This window comes from Somniosus microcephalus, chromosome 12, assembly GCF_052327205.1.
Source record: "Somniosus microcephalus isolate GS21.2 chromosome 12, FLI_Smic_1.0, whole genome shotgun sequence".
Lineage (NCBI taxonomy): Eukaryota > Metazoa > Chordata > Chondrichthyes > Squaliformes > Somniosidae > Somniosus > Somniosus microcephalus.
In genome coordinates this window covers 196,373,226-196,387,179 of record NC_140998.1, presented here as the reverse complement: position 1 = coordinate 196,387,179, position 13,954 = coordinate 196,373,226, and the positions used below count along the sequence as shown (strand labels likewise).

Sequence of the window (13,954 nt, the reverse complement as noted above, 5' to 3'; positions counted from 1 at the left end):
GGTGGAAGCTGATTCCATAAATAATTTTAAAAGGGAGTTGGGACAGGTAGTTGAGGATGAGGAACTTACGGGGTTATGGACAAAAAGCGGGGATGTGGGACTGAGCACGACTGGAGCCAGCACGGGCACGACGGGCCGAATGGCCTCCTTCTGTGCTGTAAATTTCTAGGATTCTATGAGTGTTGGCTGGTTTGTTTTTGCTTTAAGCGGGATCTATTTTTCCTGGACGCAATTGTGAACATTATTTTACAGTTTATTTTCCCTAGTTCCATTCTCATCCTCTCAAAATCAGGCACTGAGTGTGTGTACAGTCTAACACAGGCACTGAGTGTGTGTAGAGACTAACACAGGCTCTGATTGTGTGTACAGTCTAACACAGGCACTGAGTGTGTGTAGAGACTAACACAGGCACTCAGTGTGTGTACAGTCTAACACAGGCACTGAGTGTGTGTAGAGACTAACACAGGCACTGAGTGTGTGTACAGTCTAACACAGGCACTGAGTGTGTGTAGAGACTAACACAGGCACTCAGTGTGTGTACAGTCTAACACAGGCACTGAGTGTGTGTAGAGACTAACACAGGCACTGAGTGTGTGTACAGTCTAACACAGGCACTGAGTGTGTGTAGAGACTAACACAGGCACTGAGTGTGTGTACAGTCTAACACAGGCACTGAGTGTGTGTACAGTCTAACACAGGCAGTGAGTGTGTGTACAGTCTAACACAGGCACTGAGTGTGTGTAGAGACTAACACAGGCACTGAGTGTGTGTACAGTCTAACACAGGCACTGAGTCTGTGTAGAGACTAACACAGGCTCTGAGTGTGTGTACAGTCTAACACAGGCACTGAGTGTGTGTAGAGACTAACACAGGCACTGAGTGTGTGTACAGTCTAACACAGGCACTGAGTGTGTGTAGAGACTAACACAGGCACTGAGTCTGTGTAGAGACTAACATAGGCACTGAGTGTGTGTAGAGACTGACACAGGCACTGAATGTGTGTAGAGACTAACACAGGCTCTGAGTGTGTGTACAGTCTAACACAGGCACTGAGTGTGTGTAGAGACTAACACAGGTACTGAGTGTGTGTAGAGACTAACACAGGCACTGAGTGTGTGTACAGTCTAACACAGGCATTGAGTGTGTGTAGAGACTAACACAGGCACTGAGTGTGTGTAGAGACTAACACAGGCACTGAGTGTGTGTAGAGACTAACACAGGCACTGAGTGTGTGTAGAGACTAACACAGACACTGAGTGTGTGTAGAGACTAAGACAGGCACTGAGTGTGTGTAGAGACTAACACAGGCACTGAGTGTGTGTAGAGACTAACACAGGCACTGAACGTGTGTACAGTCTAACACAGGCTCTGAGTGTGTGTACAGTCTAACACAGGCACTGAGTGTGTGTAGAAACTAACACAGGCACTGAGTGTGTGTAGAGACTAACACAGGCACTGAGTGTGTGTAGAGACTAAATGTAATGAAATCTGTTTGTCTTGATCCTGTATTCATTTTGCACTCATGTATATTACCCTCCCCCACTGTGTATAGTTTCACTTCCTCTTTCCCGACTAACCTGGGGGGTTCCAGGTCTTGGCTCTGCCCCTGACTTCTCTTACATAAAGATCCCAGGATCTGTATGACTCATTCCTGTGAACCAGTCGGCGTGTTGAGATGTTAGCTCTGATCTTAGTGATTAAAAGCCAACTTGTTTAAGTCTATAACTTCTAGTTTTGTGGTTATTGAAGGCCCATCAATTTTAATCACTAAAGAATACTAGGATGGATCGACTCCTAAAACCAGAGCGTCTGGACTTGGATCCACATTCTACTGAAGCATCAAATCAATTTGGACACTGGCTCAAATGCTTCGAACTCTTCGCGGGGGCCTCATCCGCTAGCGAGGTAGATAAACTGAGTCTACTGACTACTCGTGTAAGTCATCGGATTTATTCGTTCATCCGGGACGCCACCTCTTACACGGAGGCTATCACTATCCTGAAGGCCCAATACCAGAGGCCGGTAAACGAAGTGTACGCCAGACATCTGCTGGCTACACGCAGGCAGCGGCCAGAGGAATCAATGGACGATTTCTTACAGGGCCTAAAGGACCTGGTCCGGGACTGTAACTGCAAGGCCGTGACGGCCAACGCGTACTCTGACGAATTGGTCCGCGATTCCTTCATCACGGGCCTCAAATCGAATTATATCCGGCAGAGACTGCTGGAGAAGGAGGTCCTGGACTTAAAAAAGGCAGTGGCCACTGTGCGATCGCTGGACGTGGCCCAGAGAAACTCTGACTCTAATTCTTCCGGCCATGCGGCCCTCACCGCCTCGTGCGCGCCGAGGGGCCCGCCATCTTGGAATCAGCCATCTTCCCCATCCAGGTCTCAGACCAGCTCTACGCCGCCGGAGTCCCCACACAGAAGTTCACCCAGGAGTCCTACTACAGCGGCAATGTCTCGAGGCCCAAAATGCTACTTCTGCGACCAGGCCAAACACCCCAGACAACGATGCCCAGCGAAGGACGCTACATGCTTCAAATGTAAGAAAAAGGGGCATTTTAGCAAAGTCTGCAGGGGGATTCCGATTTCCAACTCCGTCACCGCCTCGTGCGTGCTGTGCGGGCCGCCATCTTGGCATCCGCCATCTTTTCCCGACTCAACGGCCGCCCAGGGCCCAACAGTGGCTGCGATCACGGTGGATCAATCCAGGCCACACCCGTTGACAAAATCCATGATGGACATACAGGTAAACGGGAATTTAACGAAATGTTTAATTGACTGTGGGACTGAGGTTTGCTAGCACTGTTGGGGGGGGTTTAAACTAACTTGGCAGGGGGATGGGATACAGAGGGGAGCTGAAATAGGGGGTGATGTGCTGCCAATTATAGAGAAAAAAACAAGTCAGCTTGGTAGACAGAGCAAATATATAAGGGCAAGGCTGGATGGCATCTATTTTAATGCAAGGAGTCTTGCAAATAAGGTGGATGAACTGAAGGTGTTGATAAACACATGGGAGTATGATATTGTTGCTATCACGGAGACATGGTTGAGGGAGGGGCAAGACTGGCAGCTCAATATTCCGGGGTACAGAATCTTCAGGCGAGACAGAGGGGGAGGTATAAGAGGAGGGGGTGTCGCAATATTAATTAAGGAGTCAATTACTGCAGTAAGGAGGGATGATATATTAGCAGGTTCCTCTAATGAGGCCATATGGGTGGAGCTTAAAAACAAAAAGGGGGCAAGCACTTTGCTGGGAGTGTACTATAGGCCTCCAAACAGTCAGGGGGAGATAGAGGAACAGATATGTAGGCAAATCTCAGAGAAATGTGCAAATAATAGGGTAATAATAATGGGGGATTTCAACTTCCCCAATATTAACTGGGATAGTCAGAGTGTGAAAGGCTCAGAGGGTGTAGAATTCTTAAAGTGCATCCAGGAGAGCTTTTTGAGCCAGCATGTAGAAAGTCCTACAAGAGAGGGGGCGGTACTGGACCTAATTCTAGGGAATGTGGCCGGCCAAGTGGAAAAAGTGCTAGTAGGTGAGCACTTTGGTGATAGTGACCATAATATGGTAAGATTTAAGGTGGTCATGGAAAAGGACAGGGATGGGCCGGAAATAAAGGTTCTAAATTGGGGGAAGGCCGATTTTAATAGGATAAGGCAGGATCTGGCCAAAATGGACTGGGATCAGCTACTTGTAGGAAAATCCACATCGGAGCAATGGGAGGCTTTCAAAAGGGAGATTGAGATCATACAATGGCAACATGTTCCCGTAAAGGTCAAGGGTGGTTCCAAAAACCACAGGGAACCTTGGATGTCAGGGGATATACGAGAATGGATTAGGAAAAAAAGGAGGGCTTTTGGTAGATACAAAAGGCTAAAGACAGAGGAAGCCCTAGAGGAGTACAAAAAGTGCAGGGGAATACTTAAAAAAGAAATTAGGAGATCAAGGAGGGGCCATGAAATAACACTGGCGAGCAAAATAAAGGAAAATCCTAAGATGTTTTATAAGTATATTAAGGGCAAGAGGATAACTAGGGAAAAAATAGGGCCCATTAGGGACAAAAGTGGCAATCTGTGTGTGGAGCCGGAAGATGTAGGAGGGGTTCTAAATGAATTTTTTGCATCTGTTTTCACTATGGAGAAGGACGATGTAGACATAGAAATAGGGCGGGGGGACTGTGATATGCTCGAACATATTAACATCGAGAGGGAGGAGGTATTGGCGGTTTTAGCTGGCCGAAAAATGGATAAATCCCCAGGCCCGGATGAAATGTATCCCAGGCTGCTGTGTGAGGCAAAGGAAGAGATTGCGGGGGCTCTAACACATATATTCAGGACCTCTCTGGCCACAGGGGATGTGCCAGAGGACTGGAGAACCGCTAATGTTGTACCATTATTCAAGAAGGGTAGTAGGGAAAAACCGGGGAACTACAGGCCAGTGAGCCTAACATCAGTGGTAGGAAAATTATTGGAAAAAATTCTGAGGGACAAAATTTGTCTCCACTTGGAGAGGCAAGGATTAATCAGGGATAGTCAACATGGCTTTGTCAAGGGAAGATCATGTCTGACTAATTTGATTGAATTTTTTGAGGGGGTGACTAGGTGTGTGGATGAGGGTAACGCAGTGGATGTGGTATACATGGATTTCAGTAAGGCCTTCGATAAAGTCCCGCACAGGAGACTGGTCAAGAAGGTAAGAGCCCATGGAATCCAGGGTGCCTTGGCACATTGGATACAAAACTGGCTTAGTGGCAGAAGGCAGAGGGTGATGGTCGAAGGTTGTTTTTGTGACTGGAAGCCTGTGGCCAGTGGGGTACCACAGGGATCGGTGCTGGGTCCCTTGCTGTTTGTGGTCTACATTAATGACTTGGATATGAATGTAAAAGGTATGATCAGTAAGTTCGCGGATGATACAAAAATTGGTAGGGTGGTAAATAGCGAGGAGGGTAGCCTCAGTCTGCAGGACGATATAGATGGGTTGGTCAGATGGGCGGAACAGTGGCAAATGGAATTTAACCCGGAAAAGTGCGAGGTGATGCACTTTGGGGGGACTAACAAGGCAAGGGAATACACAATGAATGGAAAGACCCTAGGCAAGACGGAGGGTCAGAGGGATCTGGGTGTGCAAGTACACAGATCCCTGAAGGCGGCGGAACAGGTGGATAAGGTGGTAAAAAAGGCATATGGGATACTTGCCTTCATTAGCCGAGGCATTGAATATAAGAGCAAGGAGGTTAGGATGGAGCTGTATAAAACACTGGTTAGGCCACAGCTGGAATACTGTGTGCAGTTCTGGTCGCCACACTACAGGAAGGATGTGATCGCGTTAGAGAGGGTGCAGAGGAGGTTCACCAGGATGTTACCAGGGCTGGAGCGCTTCAGCTATGAAGAGAGACTGGGCAGATTGGGTTTGTTTTCCTTGGAGCAGAGGAGGCTGAGGGGGGACATGATTGAGGTGTACAAAATTATGAGGGGCGTAGATAGGATGGATGCTGAGGAGCTTTTTCCCTTAGTAGAAGGGTCAATAACTAGGGGGCATAGATTCAAGGTAAAGGGCGGTGTTGTGTATGTAATATGTGTGCTACTTTGAACCTATGGACAGGACTGCACTACTTGTTGGGCGTAGTGATACGCAGTACCACTCCTGGCCATAGGGGTATAAATAGTACTGTGGGTACTGATCTCCCCTCAGTTCCCGCCTGTGGGCATGAAGTAAAGACCTATGTATAGTCCCTACCTCCAACCAGTAAAGACCTGTTTTATTGTTACTGATTAAGTCTGAGTATTAATTACTTGAACAACTCACAGATTTAACACTGGCGACGAGTCTGATTCGGACCCTGCGGCAGTCACTCCACGGCAGCTTCGTCCACAGCCAGGACGTTGCAGAGAGGTTTCCACCCTCTCCACCCCACTGGAAGACATCCTGACCTCGGAGCCTCCATCGGCGACCGTCAGCTTCTTCTCCAGCTTGGTGGTGGGTAAGCCGTTGTCTGAGCCGGGCAGCGGCGCGACAGGCAGTCGACCGCGTTGGCCGCACGAACGGGGCTGGGGGAGCTGGAGGAATAGGGCGCGAGAGCCGCTTCGAGCGGGAGGCGTTTCAACAGAGCGATCGCATCTCCTGATAAGAGCCGAGAGCCGCTTCGCGATCCAGCGATCGCATCCGCTGATAAGGGCCGCACTCGGGCGATCGCGGCGAAGATAAGGGCCGCACTCGGGGGCTGAAGGGAGACGGCGTTGGGGGACGGGTGAAGACCGCCAAGCGCGGGAAAACCGCCATTTTGTGGGCGGAGGACGACGGCAAGAGCGGGAAGCCGCCATCTTGGATAGCAGTAAAAAAAAAAAAAATCTGAGAAATTGCAAATCTACAATGCCTAAACACGGGAATATTAGCACCTTTGATAGTGACCTCGAAGATTGGGCCATATATGTTGAAAGAGTAAAAAATTATTGTAAGGCCAATAAAATTCGTGACCAAGATAAAGCTCTAACATTATTAAATTTAATGGGTGCGAAGACATACGGGCAATTGAAACACCTGTTATCACCAGATGAACCGGCGGATAAGACGTTCGATGAGATTGTTACTGTCCTGAAAGATCATCTAAACCCCACGCCGCTGATGCTAGCGGAACGATTTAAATTTTACGACAGAAGGCAGCTACAGCATGAAAGCAATGCTGATTATTTGCTGGAATTGCGTAAATTAGCGAAATATTGCCAGTTTGGAACGGGACTGACAGAGGCACTTCGAGACAAATTTGTGTGTGGTTTATTTAAACAGGATACACAAAAGCGACTGCTCGAGGAGAATGAGCTGACGCTTGAGAAGGCGGTCACTATGGCAGCAGCACACGAAGCCGCAGCGAGAGGCACGGCAGTAATGCAGCTACGGTCACCGGAGCTCAGTGCACACAAATTGGGTGTGAGTTCTGGCAAATGTTATCGTTGTGGAAAGACAACGCATGATCAGAACCAGTGTTGGTTTAAAAACCAAGAATGTAGAACTTGTGGTAGGCTTGGACATATAGCTAGAGTATGCAGGTCAGCGAAGAAGACCAGCAACAAGAAGTCACCGCAAGGAAAATACGCAAAGGTACACAAGGTGACCGAACAGGAGTCCGATTCAGACGCTAGCAGTAATGAACTGGCTAGCTTAAGAGTACTCAACGCTGGTAAGGGTGCAGACCTCCAGACAATTTGGGTCACTCTTCAGATAGAAGGAGTCCAAGTAAAACTGGAATTGGACACTGGATCGGCATTGACGGTCATAAATAAGAAAGATTACGGAAAGTTATTCCAACATATTCCCCTACAGGATACGGGGATTATATTGGAAACATACACGGGGCAAAGAGTGTACCCCATCGGGAAAATAGAGGTTGCAGTGGTCCACAAGGGCGAAGACAGTCAAATAATGGACTTATATGTGATATCTGAAGGAGGTCCTCCACTACTAGGACGGGAGTGGATTAGGAAAATGAATATGGACTGGCATTTCCTACAAACAATAACGAGTGAGAACTCGGTGAAGATAGTCGGCCCAGACTCTGGAACGGATGATGGTAAGCCCAACTCAGGTGCAAAAGACAAAGTTTCAGCACAGAATTCCACTGAGCAACAACAACATAGTTTAACTGTGGATTCTGAGTCTGGCAAGTCTACTGATGTGCCCATTTCTGAGGGACACCGGGCTCGAACTCAACTCCATTTCAAACTACAACAGCAATTAGAACAAATGCTTCGCCATTGTGAGCAAGAGTTGAATGCAACGAAAGAGTTCTTTGATATAGAGTTGGAGAATCTGGAAAGACAACAGAAGCAGCTGATGGAGAAAATGGAGCAGGAGCACACAAAACGTCTGACGTCAGAGGAGTTAACGGTCAGCCAACTCCTGCATATGCTGAAGGACAGGACTCTGAAATGGGAAAAACTTGAACACGAACTTCAATATTCAAACGAAAGGGGTTCGGAGCTCTCAAAGGTTATTGGAAGAGCTGAGGTGGCAACACAGACTGAGATGACTGCAACAGAGCAGCCCTTGGATGCCAAAAGTACGCTGACTCACGTCAACGTAGAACAACAGACCGCTGAAACAGCTGCTCCGGTAGAGGGATTGAATAGTCCGATCAATCAATCTCCAAAAGAAGTTGAAGTAGTAAAATCTCAAATGAGGTCATTAGTAAACGACTTGCTGAAAGCCCAGAAAAAGCTGGATGAAGAGGTACGCATGAAGAAGTCTCTTCAGGAAAGATGTCTGGACTTGGAACAAAAGCTGGCTAACGCCCAGCTGGGTATGGAGGAAATAGAAGACCCTCTCGCTGGCCTAGATCAGGACGACACCGAATATTACTATGTCCTGTCCTGCCCAACTTGTAACTTCGACTCCCACCATACAGAAATCATGGAGGAGCACCGAAAGTCTACGGAACATCGGGAGAAGGTGGCTCTACTACGGAAAAAGGAGGGAGAGAAGGAGGAACTGCGCATGCAGCTGGCAGCTGACAGTGGAGCCCAGAGAGTCTCCAAGAAGCAGAAAAGGAAAAGTCGAAACAGAAGATGACCCATCTGAACCATTATTACCTCTACCAGATCACACACGTGGTCCCTCCGAACGGAGCCAATTCAGTTCGGAAGTTCAAACTGTTAAATCCATGGAAGGACTATTGAATGAGTCACTCCAGCAACGTGAACCGACTCCACCACAGAGATTGAATCTGTGAACTGTTTTCCGCAGAGACTGAATCTGTGATCTGTTTTGACATGAAGTTATCTATGTATCTATGTTATTCTGTTATGTAAACCTGAAGTTATATATGTATATATGTTATTACGTTATGTTAAATGGGGAGATGACTGTAAAGCTAGGAAGGGAGGAATGTTGTGTATGTAATATGTGTGCTACTTTGAACCTATGGACAGGACTGCACTACTTGTTGGGCGTAGTGATACGCAGTACCACTCCTGGCCATAGGGGTATAAATAGTACTGTGGGTACTGATCTCCCCTCAGTTCCCGCCTGTGGGCATGAAGTAAAGACCTATGTATAGTCCCTACCTCCAACCAGTAAAGACCTGTTTTATTGTTACTGATTAAGTCTGAGTATTAATTACTTGAACAACTCACAGATTTAACAGGCGGGAGGTTTAGAGGGGATTTGAGAAAGAACTTTTTCACCCAGAGGGTGGTTGGAGTCTGGAACTCACTGCCTGAAAGGGTTGTGGAGGCAGGAACCCTCACAACATTTAAGAAGCATTTGGATGAGCACTTGAAATGCCATAGCATACAAGGCTACGGACCAAATGCTGGAATATGGGATTAGATTAGACAGGGCTGGATGGCCGGCGCGGACACGATGGGCCGAAGGGCCTCTATCCGTGCTGTATAACTCTATGACTCTATGACTCTACCGAGAGTTTTATCCACCCTAGCCTGGTACGGCGGCACTCATTAACGGTAACCCCTACACGGAGCAGAATTGCTATGGCTGCTAAGCCCCACACTTTGGACATTTTGGGCTACTGTGTGGTAACACTGACTGTAAAAGGCACGGACTACAAGGATTTTAAACTCCTCGTGATGCCAGAACTCTGTGTTAATGTAATCTTGGGCCTGGACTTCCAGTGCCACCACGAAAGTGTCGCGCTAGCATATGGCAGGTCCCAGCCGCCACTCACAGTCTGTGGCCTATCAACCTTAAAAATCAGCCCGCCCTCTTTATTCGCTAATCTCGCTCCGAACTGTAGGCCCATAGCGACCAAAAGTAGACGGTACAGTCTGGAAGACAGACACTTTATCAAGGCGGAAGTGGACAGACTCCTGCGGGAAGGCATTATTGAATGCAGTACCAGCCCGTGGCGTGTCCAAGTAGCCATAGTTAAAAATAGCGAAAAGAAACGGATGGTAATTGACTACAGCCAGACTGTTAATATTTATACCCAGCTGGACGCCTACCCTTTACACCGCATATCAGAAATGGTCAACCAGGTTGCGCAATACTGAGTCTTCTCGACTATCGACCTCAAATCCGCGTATCACCAGCTCCCCATTAGAACGGAGGACCGCCCATACACCGCCTTCGAGGTGAACGGGCGCCTCTACCATTTTCTAAGAGTGCCCTTCGAGGTAACAAATGGGGTCTCGGTCTTCCAACGTGAGATGGACCGCATGGTTGACGAGAATAAACTACAAGCTACCTACCCCTATCTGGACAATGTCACTATCTGCAGGCACAACCAGCAAGACCACGATCTAAATCTTGCGAGATTTTTAAAAACTGCCCTAAAGCTGAATCTAACCTACAACGAAGACAAATGTGTCTTCAACACAACCCGTCTCTGTATCCTCGGCTGTGTGGTGGAAGATGGGGTAATTGGACCGGACCCTGACCGATTACGCCCCCTAAAGGAACTGCCCCTGCCACACAATCCCAAAGCTTTAAAAAGGTGCCTGGGATTTTTTTCGTATTATGCCCAATGGGTGCCCAATTACTCTGATAAGGCCCGACCCCTCATTAAATCGACGTCCTTCCCACTATCAGCTGAAGCTCGGGAGGCTTTCACCAGTATTAAACAGGACATTGAAAGGGGTGCAGTGGACGAATGCATTCCCTTTCAAGTCGAAAGCGATGCGTTAGACTTTGCCTTAGCTGCGACCCTCAATCAGGCTGGGAGACCTGTGGCCTTCTTCTCCCGAACCCTTCAGGGACCTGAAATCAGGCACTCTTCTGTCGAGAAGGAGGCACAGGCTATAGTGGAGGCAGTGCGGCACTGGAGACACTACCTAGCCGGCAAACGTTTCACCCTGCTCACCGACTAGCGGTCGGTGGCTTTCAGGTTTAATAACAAACCAAGGGGGAAAATCAAGAATGACAAAATACTCAGGTGGAGGATCGAACTATCCACGTTCGACTATGATATTATGTACAGGCCGGGAGCCCTTAATGAACCCCCAGACGCCCTATCGCGGGGAATGTGTGCCAGCATTCATACGGACAAATTACAAGGTCTCCACAACGACCTCTGTCACCCAGGGGTCACCCGACTATACCATTTTATAAAGTCCCGCAATCTGCCCCTCTCCATCGAGGAGGTCAGGGCAATGACCAGAGCCTGCCGCATCTGTGCGGAATGCAAGCCTCGTTTCTACAGGCCTGACCGTGCACACCTTATCAAAGCCACACGGCCATTCGAGCGCCTAAGTCTGGACTTCAAGGGATCCCTTCCCTCTGCCGACCGTAACGTATACTTCCTCAAGATCATTGATGAATATTCCCGCTTCCCCTTCGCCATTCCCTGCCCAGACATGACCAGTGCCACGGTCATCAAGTGTCTCTGTAATCTATTCTGCATGTTTGGCATGCCGAACTACATACACAGCGATAGGGGGACGTCATTCATGAGTGACGAGCTGCGCCAGTTCTTGCTCTCGAAGGGGATAACCACCAGCAGAACCACTAGCTACGAGCCCCGGGGTAATGGGCAAGTGGAAAGGGAGAATGCTACTGTTTGGAAGGCTGTCACGTTAGCCTTAAAGTCAAAAGGCCTTCCGACCTCCCGCTGGCAGGAAGTCCTCCCAGACGTGCTCCACTCCATAAGGTCTCTGTTATGTACAGCCACTAACGCTACCCCTCACGAAAAGATGTTCGTTTCCCCCCGGAAATCCACCTCGGGCATATCTCTACCCGCGTAGCTGACGTCTCCGGGGACAGTACTATTACGGAAGCACGTGAGAGGCCATAAAACGGACCCCCTTGTGGAAAAGGTACAGCTCCTCCATGCAAACCCTCAGTACGCCTATATCGAATACTCTGACGGGCGAGAGGACACTGTTTCCATAAAAGACCTCGCTCCCTCGGGGAGCGGAGAGAACGATGGGAGACTACCCGATGAAGACCTACACTACAAAGAGACAGGACGCCCAGAGGTATCAATACCCAACTTTAACCTGGAGGACACTGCAGATAACCTGGAAGACACTGCGGAGGCCCGGACAGCGGAGGAACCAGAATCCACTCCCCTGGAGGCACCCTAACCGGCTTTGCGCCGATCACTGAGAACTGCAAAACCTCCTGACAGACTCACTTATACCAACTTTTAAGAAACATCACCCCGATGGACTAAATCTATAGAAGGGGTGAATGTAATGAAATCTGTTTGTCTTGATCCTGTATTCGTTTTGCACTCATGTATATTACCCTCCCCCACTGTGTATAGTTTCACTTCCTCTTTCCCGACTAACCTGGGAGGTTCCAGGTCTTGGCTCTTGGCTCCGCCCCTGACTTCTCTTACATAAAGATCCCAGGATCTGTATGACTCATTCCTGTGAACCAGTCGGCGTGTTGAGATGTTAGCTCTGATCTTAGTGATTAAAAGCCAACTTGTTTAAGTCTATAACTTCTAGTTTTGTGGTTATTGAAGGCCCATCACTAACACAGGCACTGAGTGTGTTTAGAGACTAACACAGGTACTGAGTGTGTGTAGAGACTAACACAGGCACAGAGTGTGTGTAGAGACTAACACAGGCACAGAGTGTGTGTAGAGACTAACACAGGCACTGAGTGTGTGTAGAGACTAACACAGGCACTGAGTGTGTGTAGAGACTAAGACAGGCACTGAGTGTGTGTAGAGACTAACACAGGCACTGAGTGTGTGTAGAGACTAACACAGGCACTGAGTGTGTGTAGAGACTAACACAGGCACTGAGTGTGTGTAGAGACTAACACAGGCACTGAGTGTGTGCAGAGACTAACACAGGCACTGAGTGTGTGTAGAGACTAACACAGGCACTGAGTGTGTGTAGAGACTAACAGGCACTGAGTGTGTGTAGAGACCAACACAGGCACTGAGTGTGTGTAGAGACTAACACAGGCACTGAGTGTGTGTAGAGACTAACACAGGCACTGAGTGTGTGTAGAGACTAACACGGGCACTGAGTGTGTGTAGAGACTAACACAGGCTCCGATTGAGGAGATTGAAGGTAATTCTGCCCTTTAACTATCGGTGGGTGGTGACTGTCTACGGCCTGGGATGTAGCAGATTGACTGACCTGTGCAGCGAGCCCCAGGCGGGGTTGGGCCTGCAGGATTCCTCCTTGGCTTTGCTGAGGTAGCTGTAGAAGATTTGGTGTCGAGAGCAGACCTGAAATGGAAAGGAGAGTGGTGGATCAGTGAGATCAGAACCTCAGAGCACAGGGACAGTGAGATCAGAGCCCCAGAGCACAGGGACAGTGAGATCAGAGCCCCAGAGCACAGGGACAGTGTGATCAGAGCCCCAGAGCACAGGGACAGTGAGATCAGAGCCCCAGAAAGCAGCGACAGCGAGAGCAGAGCCCCAGAGCGCAGGGACAGTGAGATCAGAGCCCCAGAGCACAGAGACAGTGAGATCAGAGCCCCAGAGCGCAGGGACAGTGAGATCAGAGCTCCAGAGTGGTGGATCGGTGAGATCAGAGCCCCAGAGCACAGGAACAGTGACAGCAGAGCCCCAGAGCACAGGGACAGTGAGATCAGAGCTCCAGAGTGGTGGATCGGTGAGATCAGAGCCCCAGAGCACAGGAACAGTGAGAGCAGAGCCCCAGAGCGCAGGGACAGTGAGATTAGAGCCCCAGAGTGTTGGATCAGTGAGATCAGAGCCCCGGAGTGCAGGGACAGTGAGATCAGAGCCCCAGAGCACAGGGACAGTGAGAGCAGAGCCCCAGAGCACAGGGACAGTGAGATCAGAGCCCCAGAGCACAGGGACAGTGAGATCAGAGCCCCAGAGTGCAGGGACAGTGAGATCAGAGCCCCAGAGCACAGGGACAGTGAGATCAGAGCCCCAGGGCGCAGGGACAGTGTGATCAGAGCCCCAGAGCGCAGGTACAGTGAGATCAGAGCCCCAGAGCACATGCACAGTGATATCAGAGCCCCAAAGCACAGGGACAGTGAGATCAGAGCCTCACAGCGCATGGAC

The 13,954-nt window shown here is 49.1% G+C and overlaps 1 protein-coding gene across 1 annotated transcript in view; it reads right to left on the bottom strand.

Annotated features, from left to right (window-relative positions):
* Nucleotides 1–13,166, bottom strand: part of LOC147109865 (POU domain, class 2, transcription factor 2-like) — a gene marked incomplete at its 5' end in the record, with an annotated part of 462,998 nt that extends 449,832 nt beyond the window's left edge. Inside the window, one exon of the mRNA XM_086002405.1 lies at nucleotides 13,056–13,166. Within this exon, the coding sequence (XP_085858531.1) occupies nucleotides 13,056–13,166 (111 nt within the window). The remainder of the gene's footprint in view (nucleotides 1–13,055) is intronic.
* Nucleotides 13,167–13,954: the final 788 nt, after the last annotated feature.